This window comes from Simochromis diagramma, unplaced genomic scaffold, assembly GCF_900408965.1.
Source record: "Simochromis diagramma unplaced genomic scaffold, fSimDia1.1 OVJJ01000516.1, whole genome shotgun sequence".
NCBI lineage: Eukaryota > Metazoa > Chordata > Actinopteri > Cichliformes > Cichlidae > Simochromis > Simochromis diagramma.
The window spans coordinates 2,315,973-2,331,620 of record NW_024386938.1 but is presented as its reverse complement, the minus strand read 5'-3'; the positions used below and the strand labels follow the sequence as shown (position 1 = coordinate 2,331,620).

At 41.9% G+C, this 15,648-nt stretch overlaps 1 protein-coding gene across 2 annotated transcripts in view; it reads left to right on the top strand.

Moving 5' to 3' along the window:
- The first annotated feature begins 528 nt into the window (after nucleotides 1-528).
- Nucleotides 529-15,648, top strand: part of LOC120736867 (vesicle-fusing ATPase) — a 75,027-nt gene continuing 59,907 nt past the window's right edge. The window contains exon 1 of one of the 2 annotated variants that reach the window (XM_040037216.1): nucleotides 529-656. In XM_040037216.1, coding sequence (XP_039893150.1) covers nucleotides 645-656 — 12 coding nt within the window. In that variant the 5' untranslated portion in view covers nucleotides 529-644. The remainder of the gene's footprint in view (nucleotides 657-15,648) is intronic. The other variant, XM_040037215.1, reaches the window with a different exon arrangement.

Here is a 15,648-nt window from a genome sequence, read left to right as displayed (position 1 = left end):
CAGAAGTTAGCCGATCATCGTTGCCTGAGACTTTCTTCAGCTTCCTGCTTCTTCCTGCTCTAACTTTGTGCGCTTTAGCAAGTCTCAGCTGCTGTCGGGACCTTTAAGCGATCAAACAAACATACAGCCTGGACGGAGCGCTGCTGTCCGTGGTGCTGAATTAGTTCAGCCGTGGGGTGGTGCAGTTCAGCAGCGTGTGGGGCAGAGCGCTGTCCGTGGTGCTGACATGCAGAAATCTGAGGCTCTGGCTTCATTTACCAAAAAATAAAAAGCCGATAAATGGAGGCAGGATGACACTTACTGCACTGAAAGTCACTTTAGAATTTAGAGAGTTCACATTATTGTTATTAGAAAAAGGGGGGGAAAAACTGTCTAATATCTGTGCACGTGCCAAATATGCAAACGCTATCCACCGGGATGCCACCCTTAACAATGTAGACCCACTTTTGCCTCGTGGAATTGCTCAAAGATCCAGACGAGTAGGGTGACGTCTCCCTCCGCTTCCGCTCGAATCAGCCAATCAGAGCCGAGTGCGCCGCAGCTTATAAGCCCATCTGCTGTCGATCCTTTCGCCCTGACCGTCCCTGCTGTCCTGTGTGCCGCTGACTCAAACTGCGAGCCCCTGATCTACCGCAACCGTGAAGATGGCGACCCGGGTAAGCTCCGTGCGCTGCGTTTATTCCTGTAACAAATCGCTCTCAGTCCGGCTCGTGGCTGGTAATGAAAGAAGCGCACCCGCAGAGCAAAATGTCGGACGAGCCGTATGTGCGGACTGTCAGGGGTCTCGGTACACGGAGCACCTGAATGTCACCGCGACTGCGGACTCTGGTGTTTATTTCACACCGTGTGATAACGCGTAGCTTGTGCAGCAATTTGCTACAGGACGGTGTGTTCGCCACCAGCCCCCCCCCCCCGTTACAGCTGCTTCGGTGCTTAATCCTGGGCTCTGCTTGTCCTTGACGCGATTGCGTGAAAAGCGACCACTGAGAGGCTTCGTGGATACGTGGAAGGGTGCACGGTGTTGTGTGGGACGCGCAGAATGGTGGTTTGGTGACAAGGCTGAAAACAGCCTTACGTGCTCCAGTGTGTGTGTGTGTGTGTGTGTGTGTGTGTGTGTGTGTGTGTGTGTGTGTGTGTGTTTGGCGTTAGGGAGCGCTGGATGGGTGTGAAGCAGCAGAGCAGCGCGGCTGACTGGTGGGCTGTAACCTACCTACATATGCACATGTGGTTTGCGTGCAACCTGTCGAAGCAGAGGGAGGATGATGTCAGGTAACCGGCCTCAGCTTCCCCTAGTGGCCCGGTGTCATTCTCACACAGCCCCAGTTATACAGGTCACACCTGGCAATAACACCAGGAGTGGTACTGCAGTAGGAATTATTGGGTTAAACCCTGATATCCCCAAACTGCTGCCTTTATTATGCAACGCAGTAAATAGCAACCTGGTCACTAGGGTGGCATATACTGAGAAAAGCTAGCACCAACACCTCTGTGTCTGTGTTGTAATTTATTAGCCCTTTGTCCTCAGCCAACAAAGAAATCTTTGTAAACAAACAATACTGTTTGCAGGGCTTCTGAACTTTTAGCCAACACAAAAGATAAATATCGACAGTTGACAGATATTCTCGTTTTTGCGGATGTATATATATATATCATTATTCCAGGCCTCTTTTACCTCCATGACTCCATGTATGACTTTGGAGAAACATATTGACACCTGATATCACTATGATACTACGTCCAGCAGCTGCTCAGCTCAGCTTAGCATAAAACAGGCAAACAGTGGACATGGTTAGTCTGGCAATCAAGTCAGACTAAGCTCTTCTCTAAAGCTTACCAGATAACGTTTTATCACATTTGTTTTCACTGTGTAAAAAGAAAGTGCCAAGACTACACTGTTATAATGGTGAATGTAGGGGTGGGCAATAGATCGAATGTACTCGATGTGTTCGTTTGTCCACGTACAATGGTTAAAATGGCTTTATCGTAACCATCGAGTATAAATTGCGATGGCAATATTAAGCTGTCTGCATGTAATTAACTTTGGGGGATTTTTTTCTCCCACATGCTGCAAATGCATCATTAATTTCCCCCCTCCCAATCGGAAAGTTTTCTACCTGCCCTGAGCAGGCGCCGCACAGTTTCAATTACAAAAAATAATTCAAGTTAATTTCTGTGAAATTAAGATCAGCAGTGTCATAAATAACCCAAACATTGAAATTCATTTAACTGAGTTTCACTCCTTATTCTCAGTGTTCCACAGCTTATTTGCATTGAGTCTGTCCCACCAGCTCTCGAGGGTTAAGATAAATTTCACATCTGGCATCATGTAAGTCAGTTTGTCTCAGAGTGACAGAATTTTATCACTAGATACATGCGTGTCTGTCATTTTTTTGTAACTGCGAAGACTTTTTCACAAGATACTACACTACAATGCTAACTTACACATGTTCACTTCAGGCAAACTTTAAGTGGACTTGAAAAGCCAGTAATGACTATTTGTCCGCACTCTCTTACGCTGCTACGTGTCCATGACCGAGCACAAACCCTACCCTACAGGAAACACTGAACTGAGGAGCAGCATCGCATCCCAGTATAGAGGTTTTCCATGCAACATTATGTGGACTTTACACAAGAGCTTTCCACCATATAGGATGTGATACAACTACTAGTTACAAGGGGAAATGTGTATCTGATTGGAGAGTGGTTCCTGACGGTCACCAGTTGTCGCTGGAGTGTCTGTACCAAAAACCTCCTTATGATTTATATATGATAGCTACCGCTTGACTATTATTGTTTGCAGACAAACAGATGTCTTCCATTCATATGGAAGGTTGCTGGGGCAGCTTTACTTTGGATGGAAGACATGTATTTGTCTGCAAACACTAATAGGCAATCACAGATTCCCAGCGTGTTCCAGTGACTGAACCAGTCTGCTAGCAACCCAAAGCAGTTGCAGAGAGGTGTTTGCCTCACCGACAGTGGTTGCCAGATGGTTGTGGATCAGTCTGTAGGCCTGCATGACTCTGGGACTTTGTGCACTCACCCTACATTGTCACCATGATTGTCACTTATCCAAAATGGCGGGCAAGTTAACGACACAGTTAGCAGTCACATGATTCCTCAGTGAGATAAATAAGCAACTTCTGTAGACACAGATGATAAAATATGGAACTTGAAATTAATATAAGAAGTCCCCTTTATTAGTTATTGCCTGGAGATTCTTAATGTCTCAGTTTCTGCTGTTTTAACATGAAATCTTAGGTAAACAGTGGTGTTACCAACTGCATTAATGAAGGTCCAGCTTTATTTAGGTGCAGAACTTTAATTAGTATGGTTAACACCTATGTTTAATGTCAAATGGATGTTATGAAATAGGTCTTTAGCCTGGCACAAAGTTCTTCTTAAAAGGACAATTCTCATTTTTCCAACTCCGCATCCAGGCTTTGTGCTGAGCTAAGCACATCAGCTGTTGGCTACATACTACACAAATATGAGAAAGGTTTAAACCTTCTCATGTCACCATTGGCCAGAAGGCAAATGGATCAAACCAACAAGTCACTTACAAAGTCTACGACACAATGGCTTTCTGAAAAAAGCCCATCCTACCACGTCACCATGTAAATGGTGCAGTGCAGCTTCATTTCCAGTGCAGAGCTTGTATTAATTTGAGTTGAAGACAGACTCATCAGCACAAAAGTGCAGGTGGTCTGCCGAGTCATGATGCAAGGTGCTCTGATTGAGGGTGTGCCTTGTGCTGGTACATTTACTGTATTTTAACATAACCTCTTGATCACCTCTCTGCATGCTAAAGCTGGAGAGTAGCACAAGCACACACCATTAGCTTAGTGCTGTTATCCAACGAGCCTCAAGCTGCGTGTGCCCGGATTTCATGTGTCAGTGGAAAACATGACTGCTACATCACACTTAAAGTGGAAGCACCTCCTCCGTCAGTGGGACTGTTTTCTGATACTCCAGCAGTCGTTTTACTCTATCAACATGTCTTTACAGTCCAACTGCTGCCTGATTTATGAGGTTCAGCATTCAAGGGAGCTCAGTCAACACTGCATGGAAATGACCACAGGTTTTATTTTTATCATGATTTAGATGAGGAATCTGCCTGCGTGTTATTAATGTGCTTTTGTCATTATATTGCTGTATATAACAACAATTCATAGTACTATATTTTAACAAATTAACATGAGCTAGACCCACGCATCATTTAACAATAATTGTGTGGCCAAAGCTTCCTGTATGCACAGAGACAAAAAGAGCATAAAAGAACAAAAAGACATGGACGATCATCACAAAGAGGCTCATACAAACTATTCAAGCCTACACGACTATGGAGACACAAAATGAGCACAAAGGATCAATAAAACTGCACAAAGACTCAAAACCAACGCAAACTAATACAAATGAAGCTGACAAGCCATGAAGACCATAAAGATTCAAGATGGAAATTTTTCTAAAACATTTTTAGAGGGAGCAGAAATCAAAGCTTCTTAAGATTTTTTTAACATTTAGAGAAACCTTTCCCTGTCAAACAGCTTCTTTGGAGTTTACTCTGACAACAGAGGCTAGTTTAATTTCCATGTTCTTAGCTGTTTTTATGAAGCAATGCTTTTTAAAAAAAAATCTGTTAAGGGAACAAGCAGCTTCTTATTTCACATTAGCTAGCAAGCTAATTGTGCTAACCTCAGTTCCCCAAGTAAACTGACAAAACAAGATTGCATCTGTCTGAGTTTTTGATGTTTCCAGTTAATTTATTTTTAAAAGAAGTGCATAAAGTAAAAGAGTTACATCCTTAAAATTACGGTAAAAGATTGAAACTAGCTCTCTGTCACCAGGAAAAATGTCTTCCTTTCTCGAGCCATGAAGAATTAGCTTACATTTCAGTGTAAAAAAAATAAAATTAAATCTTAAGACCTTCACAGACCTGACACATAAAATTTGTATAAATATTTTGTGCATTAGATTTTTTTCTGCCGACTCACCTGTTCTTTATCAGCCATTTACACTGAACGCATAACTTTAAAGGACCAATTTGCAGTATTTATTTTGTCAGCTCAATAAACAGATCTGACCAATCAGACCACTGCATTTGGCAACAAGTGCACTCTGAGTTGAAAATGGTCACCAGTACTGAATATGCAATAATCTAAGATACTATTGTACCTCACACATACACACAGCTAGATGCTGATAAAGCTTCAACTCCTGGAAACCTTGAAATTCTCCCTGCTGCTGTCTTCTCCTGAGAATTGTTTGAACCCAGAATATTTTCTTTCTTTCTTTTCTTGTTTAGAAGCATCATCATCTTTTTACAGTGCATGTTTTTATTCACAAACATCTAATGCTTCCAGTGTATATATACGCTGGGCCTCAAATTCACATCAGAAAATTTTAAACTTTTCACAATTTTTTGACTTTAGTTTTACAAGATAAAAGGAAATCAATGATCGTGCTCTAATACTGAAAACATTCTGCTGTCTATATTACATTCTAATCATTACTGTGCATTCATTATCTTCTACCTCTTTGTTGTAGCACTGAGCAGTGTCTTTGCATTAGAGCATGTTCCACAAATGAATACAAAGCTTATCATGTTTCCCTTTACCAGACTTAGTAATGTATCACATTTCCCCAAGTCTGCGTGCAGTGTGTGTGTGTGTGTGTGTGTGTGTGTGTGTGTGTGTGTGTGTGTGTGTGTGTGTGTGTGTGTGTGTGTGTGTGTGTTTGTGAGATAGCATGTCCTCCCCCTTGGTCACCCAGCTTGTCAGAAGTGTCCACAGGCATGATTTTTGATGTCCCCAGCTGGCACTCACTCGTATACCCTTCATTCTGAAGTGCCCAGCACAGTTTGTACTGTTTCAGGGCATAAAGTCATCTGTCAGAGGAAATCAGGACAAAGCAAACAGTTCCCCAAACTGAAACGGTCCTGGCATCAACAACGGTCTCAACAAGAGAATCCTGTTCTAAAGCGTATTACCACACAAGCTAGCAAGCATGAAATTATCAAAGAAACTTGCTAGGTCTGCTAAGAGCCTTAACATTTATTTCACTGGTGACCAAGATACAAATAAATACTTCAATATAAGTATATGCAAACTTGAGATATGGATATGATTAGTCAAGAAAAACAAGAACGCTTATGTCCTCTAATATCTCACATGTTTACTATGGTAACCATACACCGGGACCATAATATAGGAAGATCGCACAGTCAACACTGTTATCACTGTTGTCACTGCAACACATCAGCTCATATGTTTTCTTGGTTCAGCTTTTCTCTGATTCTTTGCTGGTAAGGGTAGAAAAATGCTGCCTGTAGCATTTTGGAGTTTCCTGATGGATTGCTGTTCAGGAGTCCATGAATGCCACATCTCCTGTTTATCATCAGCCAGAAACCATTAAAGATTTTGGCTGCGAAACATTCAGAAAGTCTATGAAAGCAGTTTACAGTGTGCACAGTCATCCAGCAAAATGTACACGTTAAGCCCAGAAGGTGGCAAGCTCGTGTGGCTTGTCAGCAAGCAATTTTTATTCAAGTGCATCCAGCTTAGAAGGCAGTAGAGAAAAATCTTTAATGGACCAGATGTCGGCACGAGTTAGCATATTTGTAAAAGCCCAGCATTCATCTCCTGTTTCTGACACTGTGTTGGCTTTGCTCTAGAGGCGGGAATGACAAAAAAAGATACAACTGTGGGTTTCCTGCTGTGATGCTGACCTCTGGCTGGGCTGTTTCTTGCTTTAAGCAGGTTATGGTCATGCACTGATACAGTGTTTACACAGCTGCTAGCCTGACAATACAGATCAGGTGTGTAAAGACTAAAAGAAAGTGTGGCTCAATACCTTTGCCCATATCATACAGGTTTAGTTTATGCATCCACACCAGACCTCCAAAATCACAAAAACCCCACATTATGTTTTCACTTACTGAGTTTGCCCACTTTTTTTTAAACTCTCCATAAAATACAGCTTGTAAACAGAGTCTGTAACAGGTTACAGGAATGAATGAACAGCTGTTCATTGGACATTTCCTCTGGGTTCACTACCGGCAATACCAGTCAGCAGCAGGACCCAGAGTTGTGCATTACACTAATAATAAATAACCACAGTCAAAGTGCTTATAATAAACCTTACATCACCTTTAAGAACAAGATGTGTCGACCCTGGGTAGTATGGTGAGGCAGTAAGTGACTATTGATCTGAGGTTAAATGCTAAACTGAAATCAGAATTCATGCGGGAATATTCTGCCTTTGCCTCGTAATAGCTTTCGTGCCACTTTGCAGCGAGTCAGGTTATGGTTGGAGGGAAGTAAAAGGTTTAGTAAGACACTTGGGTTCCCTTTGCCGATTGAACTAATGACCTTTGGCTCACTATTCAGTCTCACCAGCCATCTGGTCCTCATAAAGCCTTCTGGATTAGAGAGCACGAGCTCAAGACTTAAATCCAAAGTTACTGTAAATGCACCATACTGCTTGATTTACTGTATAAACCGTTTTGGTCTAGCATGTCCCATTTTTGATTTTTAGCTTTTATGTTCCAAGGATTGGACAACTAGGATGACTGGACAGAAATGTCAGTGAGATTCAGAATTTAAGAAATAAGTTCAGTCTTATGAAAAGTGACACCACATCCAAGCGCGGTGTGTTTGTTGGTAAACTGATGCTTGACAAGGAGTTCAGTAAATCAGCACGGGGAATGCATTGGTGCGAGATGTCCAGAATTTTCTTGGCAATCACAGAGCAGAGAATTATGCTGAGCTTGTGGATAAAATCCTGAAACCATATCAGCTAATGAGGGCCAGAATGTCGCTGACGACGCACTTTTTACTTTCTCATCTCGACTTTTTTTAAACTAAATGTAGGCGATTATGAGCATGGGCCAAGAGTTCACCAAGACATAAAAGTGATGGAAAACCGTTATCAGGGAAATTTTAATCCAAACATGATATGTGACTATTGTCAGTTTTACAATACAGTAGCTTAGGTTTTTGATAGTGTTTGCGTGTGCGTCATTCTGTCTATAAACACAATAGCTCGAAAAGTTTTCAATTAATTCTGATAAAACTTTGGAGGTGCGCAGAGTGGAGTCATGCTAACAGCTGATTAAAATTTGGCTTATATCCACCGTGGACTTCAATGTCAACATATTTATTGATTTACTGGTCAAAAACTGACAAAAGGCTTAGACCTTTGACCTCAAGGTCAGCAGATTGATCTGAAGGTCAAAGTGATAATATTGAGATATTTAAACTATGTTTCTTCCCACCATCATTTGAATTGACAACATATAGGCATATAGGGAATGATATATGGGGACTTTGGACCTCTGGCCTCATCTTCAAGGTCAAATAAGGTCAAACTTTCAAAAAATGTCTTTAAAACCTTATAAAACGAGCTGTTATCCATCACTTACCCTTTGTGCAATCAAACGAAATATCTGTCATGCTACTCTTATCTGATTTTCACTGCATCATAAACAATATAGGAATATGAATGTAAACAACATACAGGACTATTACTGTTACAAAATACAATCCTGCTCAGAGAGTGAGCTGCCTTGCACTCTCAGAGTGCTTCGTGATTTGAGCTAGTGTGTGTTAGAATCGTCTGACTGTGTTTTGCTTTTCTTACAGCTGATCCTGAATCAGCCCTGACCTGGACATGTAATGTTCATGCTATGGAAGCTATTTGTCAGGGTGATACTGTAACACTTAGGTTGCACGTATCATCAGGCAGCGCGGCAGTGCAGTGGTTAAAAGAGCACGGATCTTGGGGCCTCTCTGTGTGGAGCTGGCGTGTTCTGTCTGTGCCTGCGTGGGTTTCCTCCAGTGCTTTGGTTTTCTCATCTTTGTTAGCTTAATAGTTGCTTCTAAATTAGCCGTAGGTGTGGATGGGGGTGTATTGTGCCTCTGTTTGCTGGGATATGCTGCAGTTGGAATGGTTAAGAAATTGGACGGATGATTTGTAGCACCAAACTCAATTTAACCCTTCACACATGATTTTGCGTATGTAATTGAAAATCTAGCTGTTGCTGCCAGTGCTGATTCTTGCTTTCCAGCCTGCGCTGAGTAGGTGCTCTCAAGGACTGATTTGATTGTGTCAGAATCAATAGCTGAATTGATTCCAGTCAATGAAGGGAAGAAAGAAACGCACACCTACTAGTGCAGCTGAACAAGTGAGTGGGCTACAGAAGATGACAGCTCATCTATTATGTGCATCTCCTTCCCAGTGGTCTTCTCAACCTAATCAGCTGTTTGTTTCCTTCATAATTTCCCCCACTCATCTTCTGCTTTGAAGACATTTCCCAACAGTCTGTTATTCGTTCCTCTGCTCCCAACTTCTTTTTAAGCACCTACACCCAAGCAGCAGACATCATTAAGGTGGGATCCTCAAAGACTTCCTCTGTCACATTCTGCATAAAATGTCTTCCTCTGGGATTTTTTTAGGTTACTGATCAAACAGTTATGCTTTACAACCTTTGGCCCACTTTAAAGAAAACAGATGCAGCACCCAGTTGATCTCCTTTCTTCTAGTTACAGGGAGCAATGCAAAAGACGCTGCTGTGCAATATCACCGCATCACCTTACAGTAAATGCACTAGTTGCAATTTGAACCTTAAAGTACTAAAATTATAGATTTACCACATTAAAAATGCAGCTCAATATTTTATTCTATTCTATTTTATTTTATTTTTATGCCTGAATCTTCCTCTGTGTCGAGGATAGGAGAAAAGTGTTCTGCTATCCTTCACAGAGATGGGTTTTTGCTGGAGGGGTTGTGTTACTCTGTCTTTTACATAAAATAGGTGCTGAGTTGGTCTGAAGTCTTACTTTTCAACTTGTGTTGTTCTGTAGTAGTTCTTGTATCATTTTGACAGTTTACACTGGAAGGATGTTTTTATTTCAGGATGGTAGAGACTGGGAGTCTTAACATCCGATGTGCCAGCTATCAATAACCTCTATGTCCGGTACTTTTTTACTGTGTGGAGTCCTGGTCAAATTTACACCGGGATTGCTCAGCCAGTCATTTTAAGTGCAAGCCATGCAAGTTCTTCTTCTCATTATAAGCGAGTGTTACATGTAGCCAGCTGTCTCGGTGCCTGCATTTTCCCCCTTTGAAACAAACTCTATTTGCGTATAACTCGCCTGTTTGGCCTTATTACACGCCTTCACTCAGTCCAACAAATACTCTTGCTGCCTCTGATTCAGACCCAGTGGTCTTTTAAAGTAGGCCAGGTTTCTCTCAGAGCAGATGTTTGGCATTAAAAGGACCTTCTTCAGCTTGTTTGCCACAATGTTACAATTTGATGACTTCTTCAGACAGTTATTGGACTTGCTCCTTTAGCTTGTTTGGCAAAAATGTGTCAGGAGGTAGAGCAGGTTATCTTTTAATTGGAATGTTGGTGGTTTGATCTTTGGCTGCTCCAGTCTGCTGCAGCCCAAATTGCTCCCGATGCAGTCATTAGAAGTGCTTTGAGTGCTCAAGTATTTTGGAAAAGCGCAATATAAGAACAAGTCAATTTACCATGTATTGCTTTTTGTGCAGTTGTACACTGAAGTAACAATGCATGGTCCAAACAAAATCACAAGGCACACCCAAACTTTCCTTATGATACATCATTTGGGAGGCACTGTGATAAACAAAGCCAAACAGACAACAAACATATTTTGATCTCATCTCTTAGAGGATTGTGCTCTCTGTAGTCACCAGTTCTTATCTCCTTGGTGGCGCTGTCACTTGGTGTTCGCTTGCTCTGCGGTAGAGTGTCACTTCCTCTTCCTGCTCAAACACAGTGGTGTTTCTGAGTAGCTTATCTGCTTAGCAATTTAATTAAAAACTTTTAAATACATTCTTTTTTCATAGTATAATCTTCACATGCTTCATCCGAAGCACACTTTCTGTGTACTCACTACCTAATTTATACCCAAAGTATTCACTCACTGTCTCTGTACTGTTTCGCTAGCTTAGCTTAGCTCGTAGCCGACTCGTTAGCACCATGGCTACTTCACCTGTCCCTCCTGCACTTTCTTGCTCATTGTGTCAGATGTTTAGTTACTCCTCGGCCTCCTTTAGCAGTAGTGATACTTGTAACAAATGTAGCATATTTGCAGCGCTGGAGGCCAGGATTACTGAATTGGAGACTCGGTTTCGCACCCTTCATTCACCCGTAGCTAGCCAGGCCCCTGTAGCTGGTGCAGCCGAAGATAGCGTGGGCCCCGCTAGCTGTTCCCTGGCAGACCCCAAGCAGCTGGGGAAAGAGAGCGGCTGGGTGACGGTGAGGAGGAAGCATAGTCCTAAACAGAAGCCCCAGGTACACCACCAACCCGTTCATGTGTCTAACCGTTTTTCCCCACTTGGCGACACACCCGCCGGGGGTCAAACTCTGGTAATTGGTGATTCTGTTCTCAGACATGTGAAGCTAGAGACCACAGTCAATTGTCTTCCAGGGGCCAGAGCAGGCGACATTGAGGGAAATGTAAAACTGCTGGCTAAGAGTAAACGTAAATTCAGTAAAATCATTATTCATGTCGGCAGTAATGACACCCGGTTACGCCAATCAGAGGTCACTAAAGTCAATATTGAATCGGTGTGCAACTTTGCCAAAACAATGTGGGACTCTGGGGAGGGGACCAGAGAAAACTACAATCAGACCAGGAGTGACATGTTTAGCCGCATGTTCTCCTTAAATTGCTGGCTGTCTGAGTGGTGTCCCAGAAACGATGTGGGCTTCATAGATAATTGGCAAACCTTCTGGAGGAAACCTGGTCTTGTTAGGAGAGACGGCATCCATCCCACTTTGGATGGAGCAGCTCTCATTTCTAGAAATATGGACAAATTTATTAAACCCCCCAAAATATGACTATCCAGAGTTGGGACCAGGAAGCAGAGTTGCAGTCTTACACGCCTCTCTGCAGCTTCTCTCCTCCTGCTACCCCCCCAAAAACCCATCTCCATAGAGACTGTGTCAGCTCCAAAACAGACAAAAAACAAACTAAAAACCAGCAACAAACAACTTAAACATAAACGATCACAAAGAAAGAACAATACAGTATCCACATCTGAACCAAAGAGTAAAACAGTGAAATGTGGATTATTAAATATTAGGTCTCTCTCCTCCAAGTCTCTGTTAGTACATGACTTAATAATTGATCAACAAATCGATTTACTCTGCCTTACAGAAACCTGGTTGCAGCAGGATGATTATGTTAGTTTAAATGAATCAACACCCCCGAGTCATTCTAACTACCAGAAATCTCGAAGCACAGGCCGAGGGGGCGGTGTGGCAGCAATTTTTCACACCAGCCTATTAATTAATGAAAGACCAAGACAGACTTTTAATTCATTTGAAAGCCTGATGCTTAGCCTCGTCCACCCCAGCTGTGAAACTCAGAAACCAGTCTTACTTGTTATCATCTATCGTCCACCTGGGCCTTACACAGAGTTTCTGTCTGATTTCTCAGACTTTTTATCTGATTTAGTTCTGAGCTCAGATAAAATAATTATTGTGGGTGATTTTAACATCCATGTAGATGCTAAAAATGACAGCCTCAACATGGCATTTAATCTGTTATTAGACTCAATTGGCTTCTCTCAAAATGTAAAAGAACCCACCCACCACTTTAATCACACTCTAGATCTTGTTTTAACATATGGCATAGAAACTGAACATTTAACAGTGTTTCCTGAAAACCCTCTCCTGTCTGATCATTTCCTGATAACATTTACATTTACAATAATTGATTACACAGCGGTGGAGAGTAGACTTTATCACAGTAGATGTCTTTCTGAAAGTGCTGTAACTAAGTTTAAGAATATAATCCACCCACTGTTATCATCTTCAATGCCCTGTACCAACATAGAGCAGAGCAGCTATCTGAACGCTACCCCAACAGAGGTCGATTATCTTGTTAATAATTTCACCTCCTCACTACGTACGACTCTGGATACTGTAGCTCCAGTGAAAACTAAGGTTTCTAATCAGAAGTACCTGACTCCGTGGTATAATTCTCAAACACGTACCCTAAAGCAGATGACTCGTAATCTGGAGAGGAAATGGCGTGTCACAAATTTAGAGGATCATCATTTAGCCTGGAGAAATAGTTTGCTGCTTTATAAGAAAGCCCTCCGCAAAGCCAGAACATCTTACTATTCATCACTGATTGAAGAAAATAAAAACAACCCCAGGTTTCTCTTCAGCACTGTAGCCAGGCTGACAAAAAGTCAGAGCTCTGTTGAGCCAACCATCCCTTTAATGTTAACTAGTAATGACTTCATGAACTTCTTCACAAATAACATTTTAATCATTAGAGAAAAAATTAACAATAATCATCTCACAGATGTAATATTATCTACAGCTACTCTTAGTACCATTGATGTTAAGTTAGACTCTTTTTCTCCAATTGATCTTTCTGAGTTAACTTCAATAATTACTTCCTCCAAACCATCAACGTGTCTTTTAGACCCCATTCCTACAAAACTGCTCAAAGAAGTCCTGTCATTAATTAATGCTTCGATCTTAAATATGATCAACCTATCTCTAATAATCAGCTTTGTACCACAGGCCTTCAAGCTGGCTGTAGTTAAACCTTTACTCAAAAAGCATCTCTAGACCCAGCAGTCTTAGCTAATTATAGGCCAATCTCCAACCTTCCTTTCATCAGACTAGTTGTCAAACAGCTAACTGATCATGTGCAGAGGAATGGCTTATTTGAAGAGTTTCAGTCAGGTTTCAGAGCTCAGCACAGCACAGAAACAGCTTTAGTGAAGGTTACAAATGATCTTCTTATGGCCTCTGACAGTGGACTCATCTCTGTGCTTGTCCTGCTAGACCTCAGTGCAGCGTTCGATACTGTCGACCATAATATCCTATTAGAGCGATTAGAACATGCTGTAGGTATTACAGGTACTGAGCTGCAGTGGTTTGTATCATATCTATCTAATAGACTCCAGTTTGTACATGTAAATGGAGAGTCCTCTTCACACACTGAGGTTAATTATGGAGTTCCACAGGGTTCAGTGCTAGGACCAATTCTGTTTACATTATACATGCTTCCCTTAGGCAGCATCATTAGAAGACATAGCATACATTTACACTGCTATGCAGATGACACCCAGCTCTATCTGTCCATGAAGCCAGATAACACACACCAATTAGTTAAACTGCAGGAATGTCTTAAAGACATAAAGACCTGGATGGCCGCTAACTTTCTGCTTCTTAATTCAGATCAAACTGAGGTTATTGTACTCGGCCCTGAAAATCTTAGAAATATGGTATCTAACCAGATTCTTACTTTGGATGGCATTACCTTGGCCTCCAGTAACGCGGTGAGGAACCTTGGAGTCATTTTTGACCAGATCATGTCCTTCAACGCACATATTAAACAAATATGTAAGACTGCTTTCTTCCATTTGCGCAACATCTCTAAAATTAGAAATATCCTGTCTCAGAGTGACGCTGAAAAACTAGTTCATGCATTTATTACTTCCAGGCTGGACGACTGTAATTCATTATTATCAGGATGTCCTAAAAACTCCCTGAAAAGCCTTCAGCTAATCCAAAATGCTGCAGCAAGAGTCCTGACAGGGACTAGAAAGAGAGAGCAGATTTCTCCTGTTTTGGCTTCCCTTCATTGGCTTCCTGTTAAATCCAGAATTCAAAATCCTGCTCCTCACATACAAGGTCTTAAATAATCAGGCCCCATCTTATCTTAATGACCTTGTAGTACCATATCACCCTATTAGAGCACTTCGCTCTCGCTCTGCAGGCCTACTTGTTGTTCCTAGAGTATTTAAAAGTAGAATGGGAGGGAGAGCCTTCAGTTTTCAGGCCCCTCTTCTGTGGAACCAGCTTCCAGTTTGGATTCAGGAGACAGACACTATCTCTACTTTCAAGATTAGGCTTCAAACTTTCCTTTTTGCTAAAGCATATAGTTAGGGCTGGACCAGGTGACCCTGAATCCTCCCTTAGTTATGCTGCAATAGACGTAGGCTGCCAGGGATTCCCATGATGCATTGAGTTTTTCCTTTCCAGTCACCTTTCTCACTCACTATGTGTTAATAGACCTCTCTGCATTGAATCATATCTGTCATTAACCTCTGTCTCTGTCACAGCATGTCTTTATCCTGTCTTCCTTCTCTCACCTCAACCAATCACAGCAGATGGCCCCGCCCCTCCCTGAGCCTGGTTCTGCCGAAGGTTTCTTCCTGTTAAAAGGGAGTTTTTCCTTCCCACTGTCGCCAAAGTGCTTGCTCATAGGGGGTCATATGATTGTTGGGTTTTTCTCTATATCTATGAAGCGCCTTGAGGCGACTTTTGTTGTGATTTGGTGCTATATGAATAAGATTGAATTGAATTGAATTATCACATTCTTAACAAATTTTAATCTTGACATTTTGTACCAAACAGCAAATGAGGACATCCATCTGGGATGCCATCCATATCCAGATGATCCCGCTGCCAAGGAACTCGCCTTTCAGAGTCTGCAGCGTTAATCTGGGATGGGAACTGCATTTCTGATTGGTAGAACTATGACTGATTTTGCACAGCTTGGTTATTCCTGGGTCTTTCACCATTTTACACCTTGTCAAGTCTTGCAATAAGATTATTCATCCCTGGCCATTCCTCTTGTGGAGCCATGT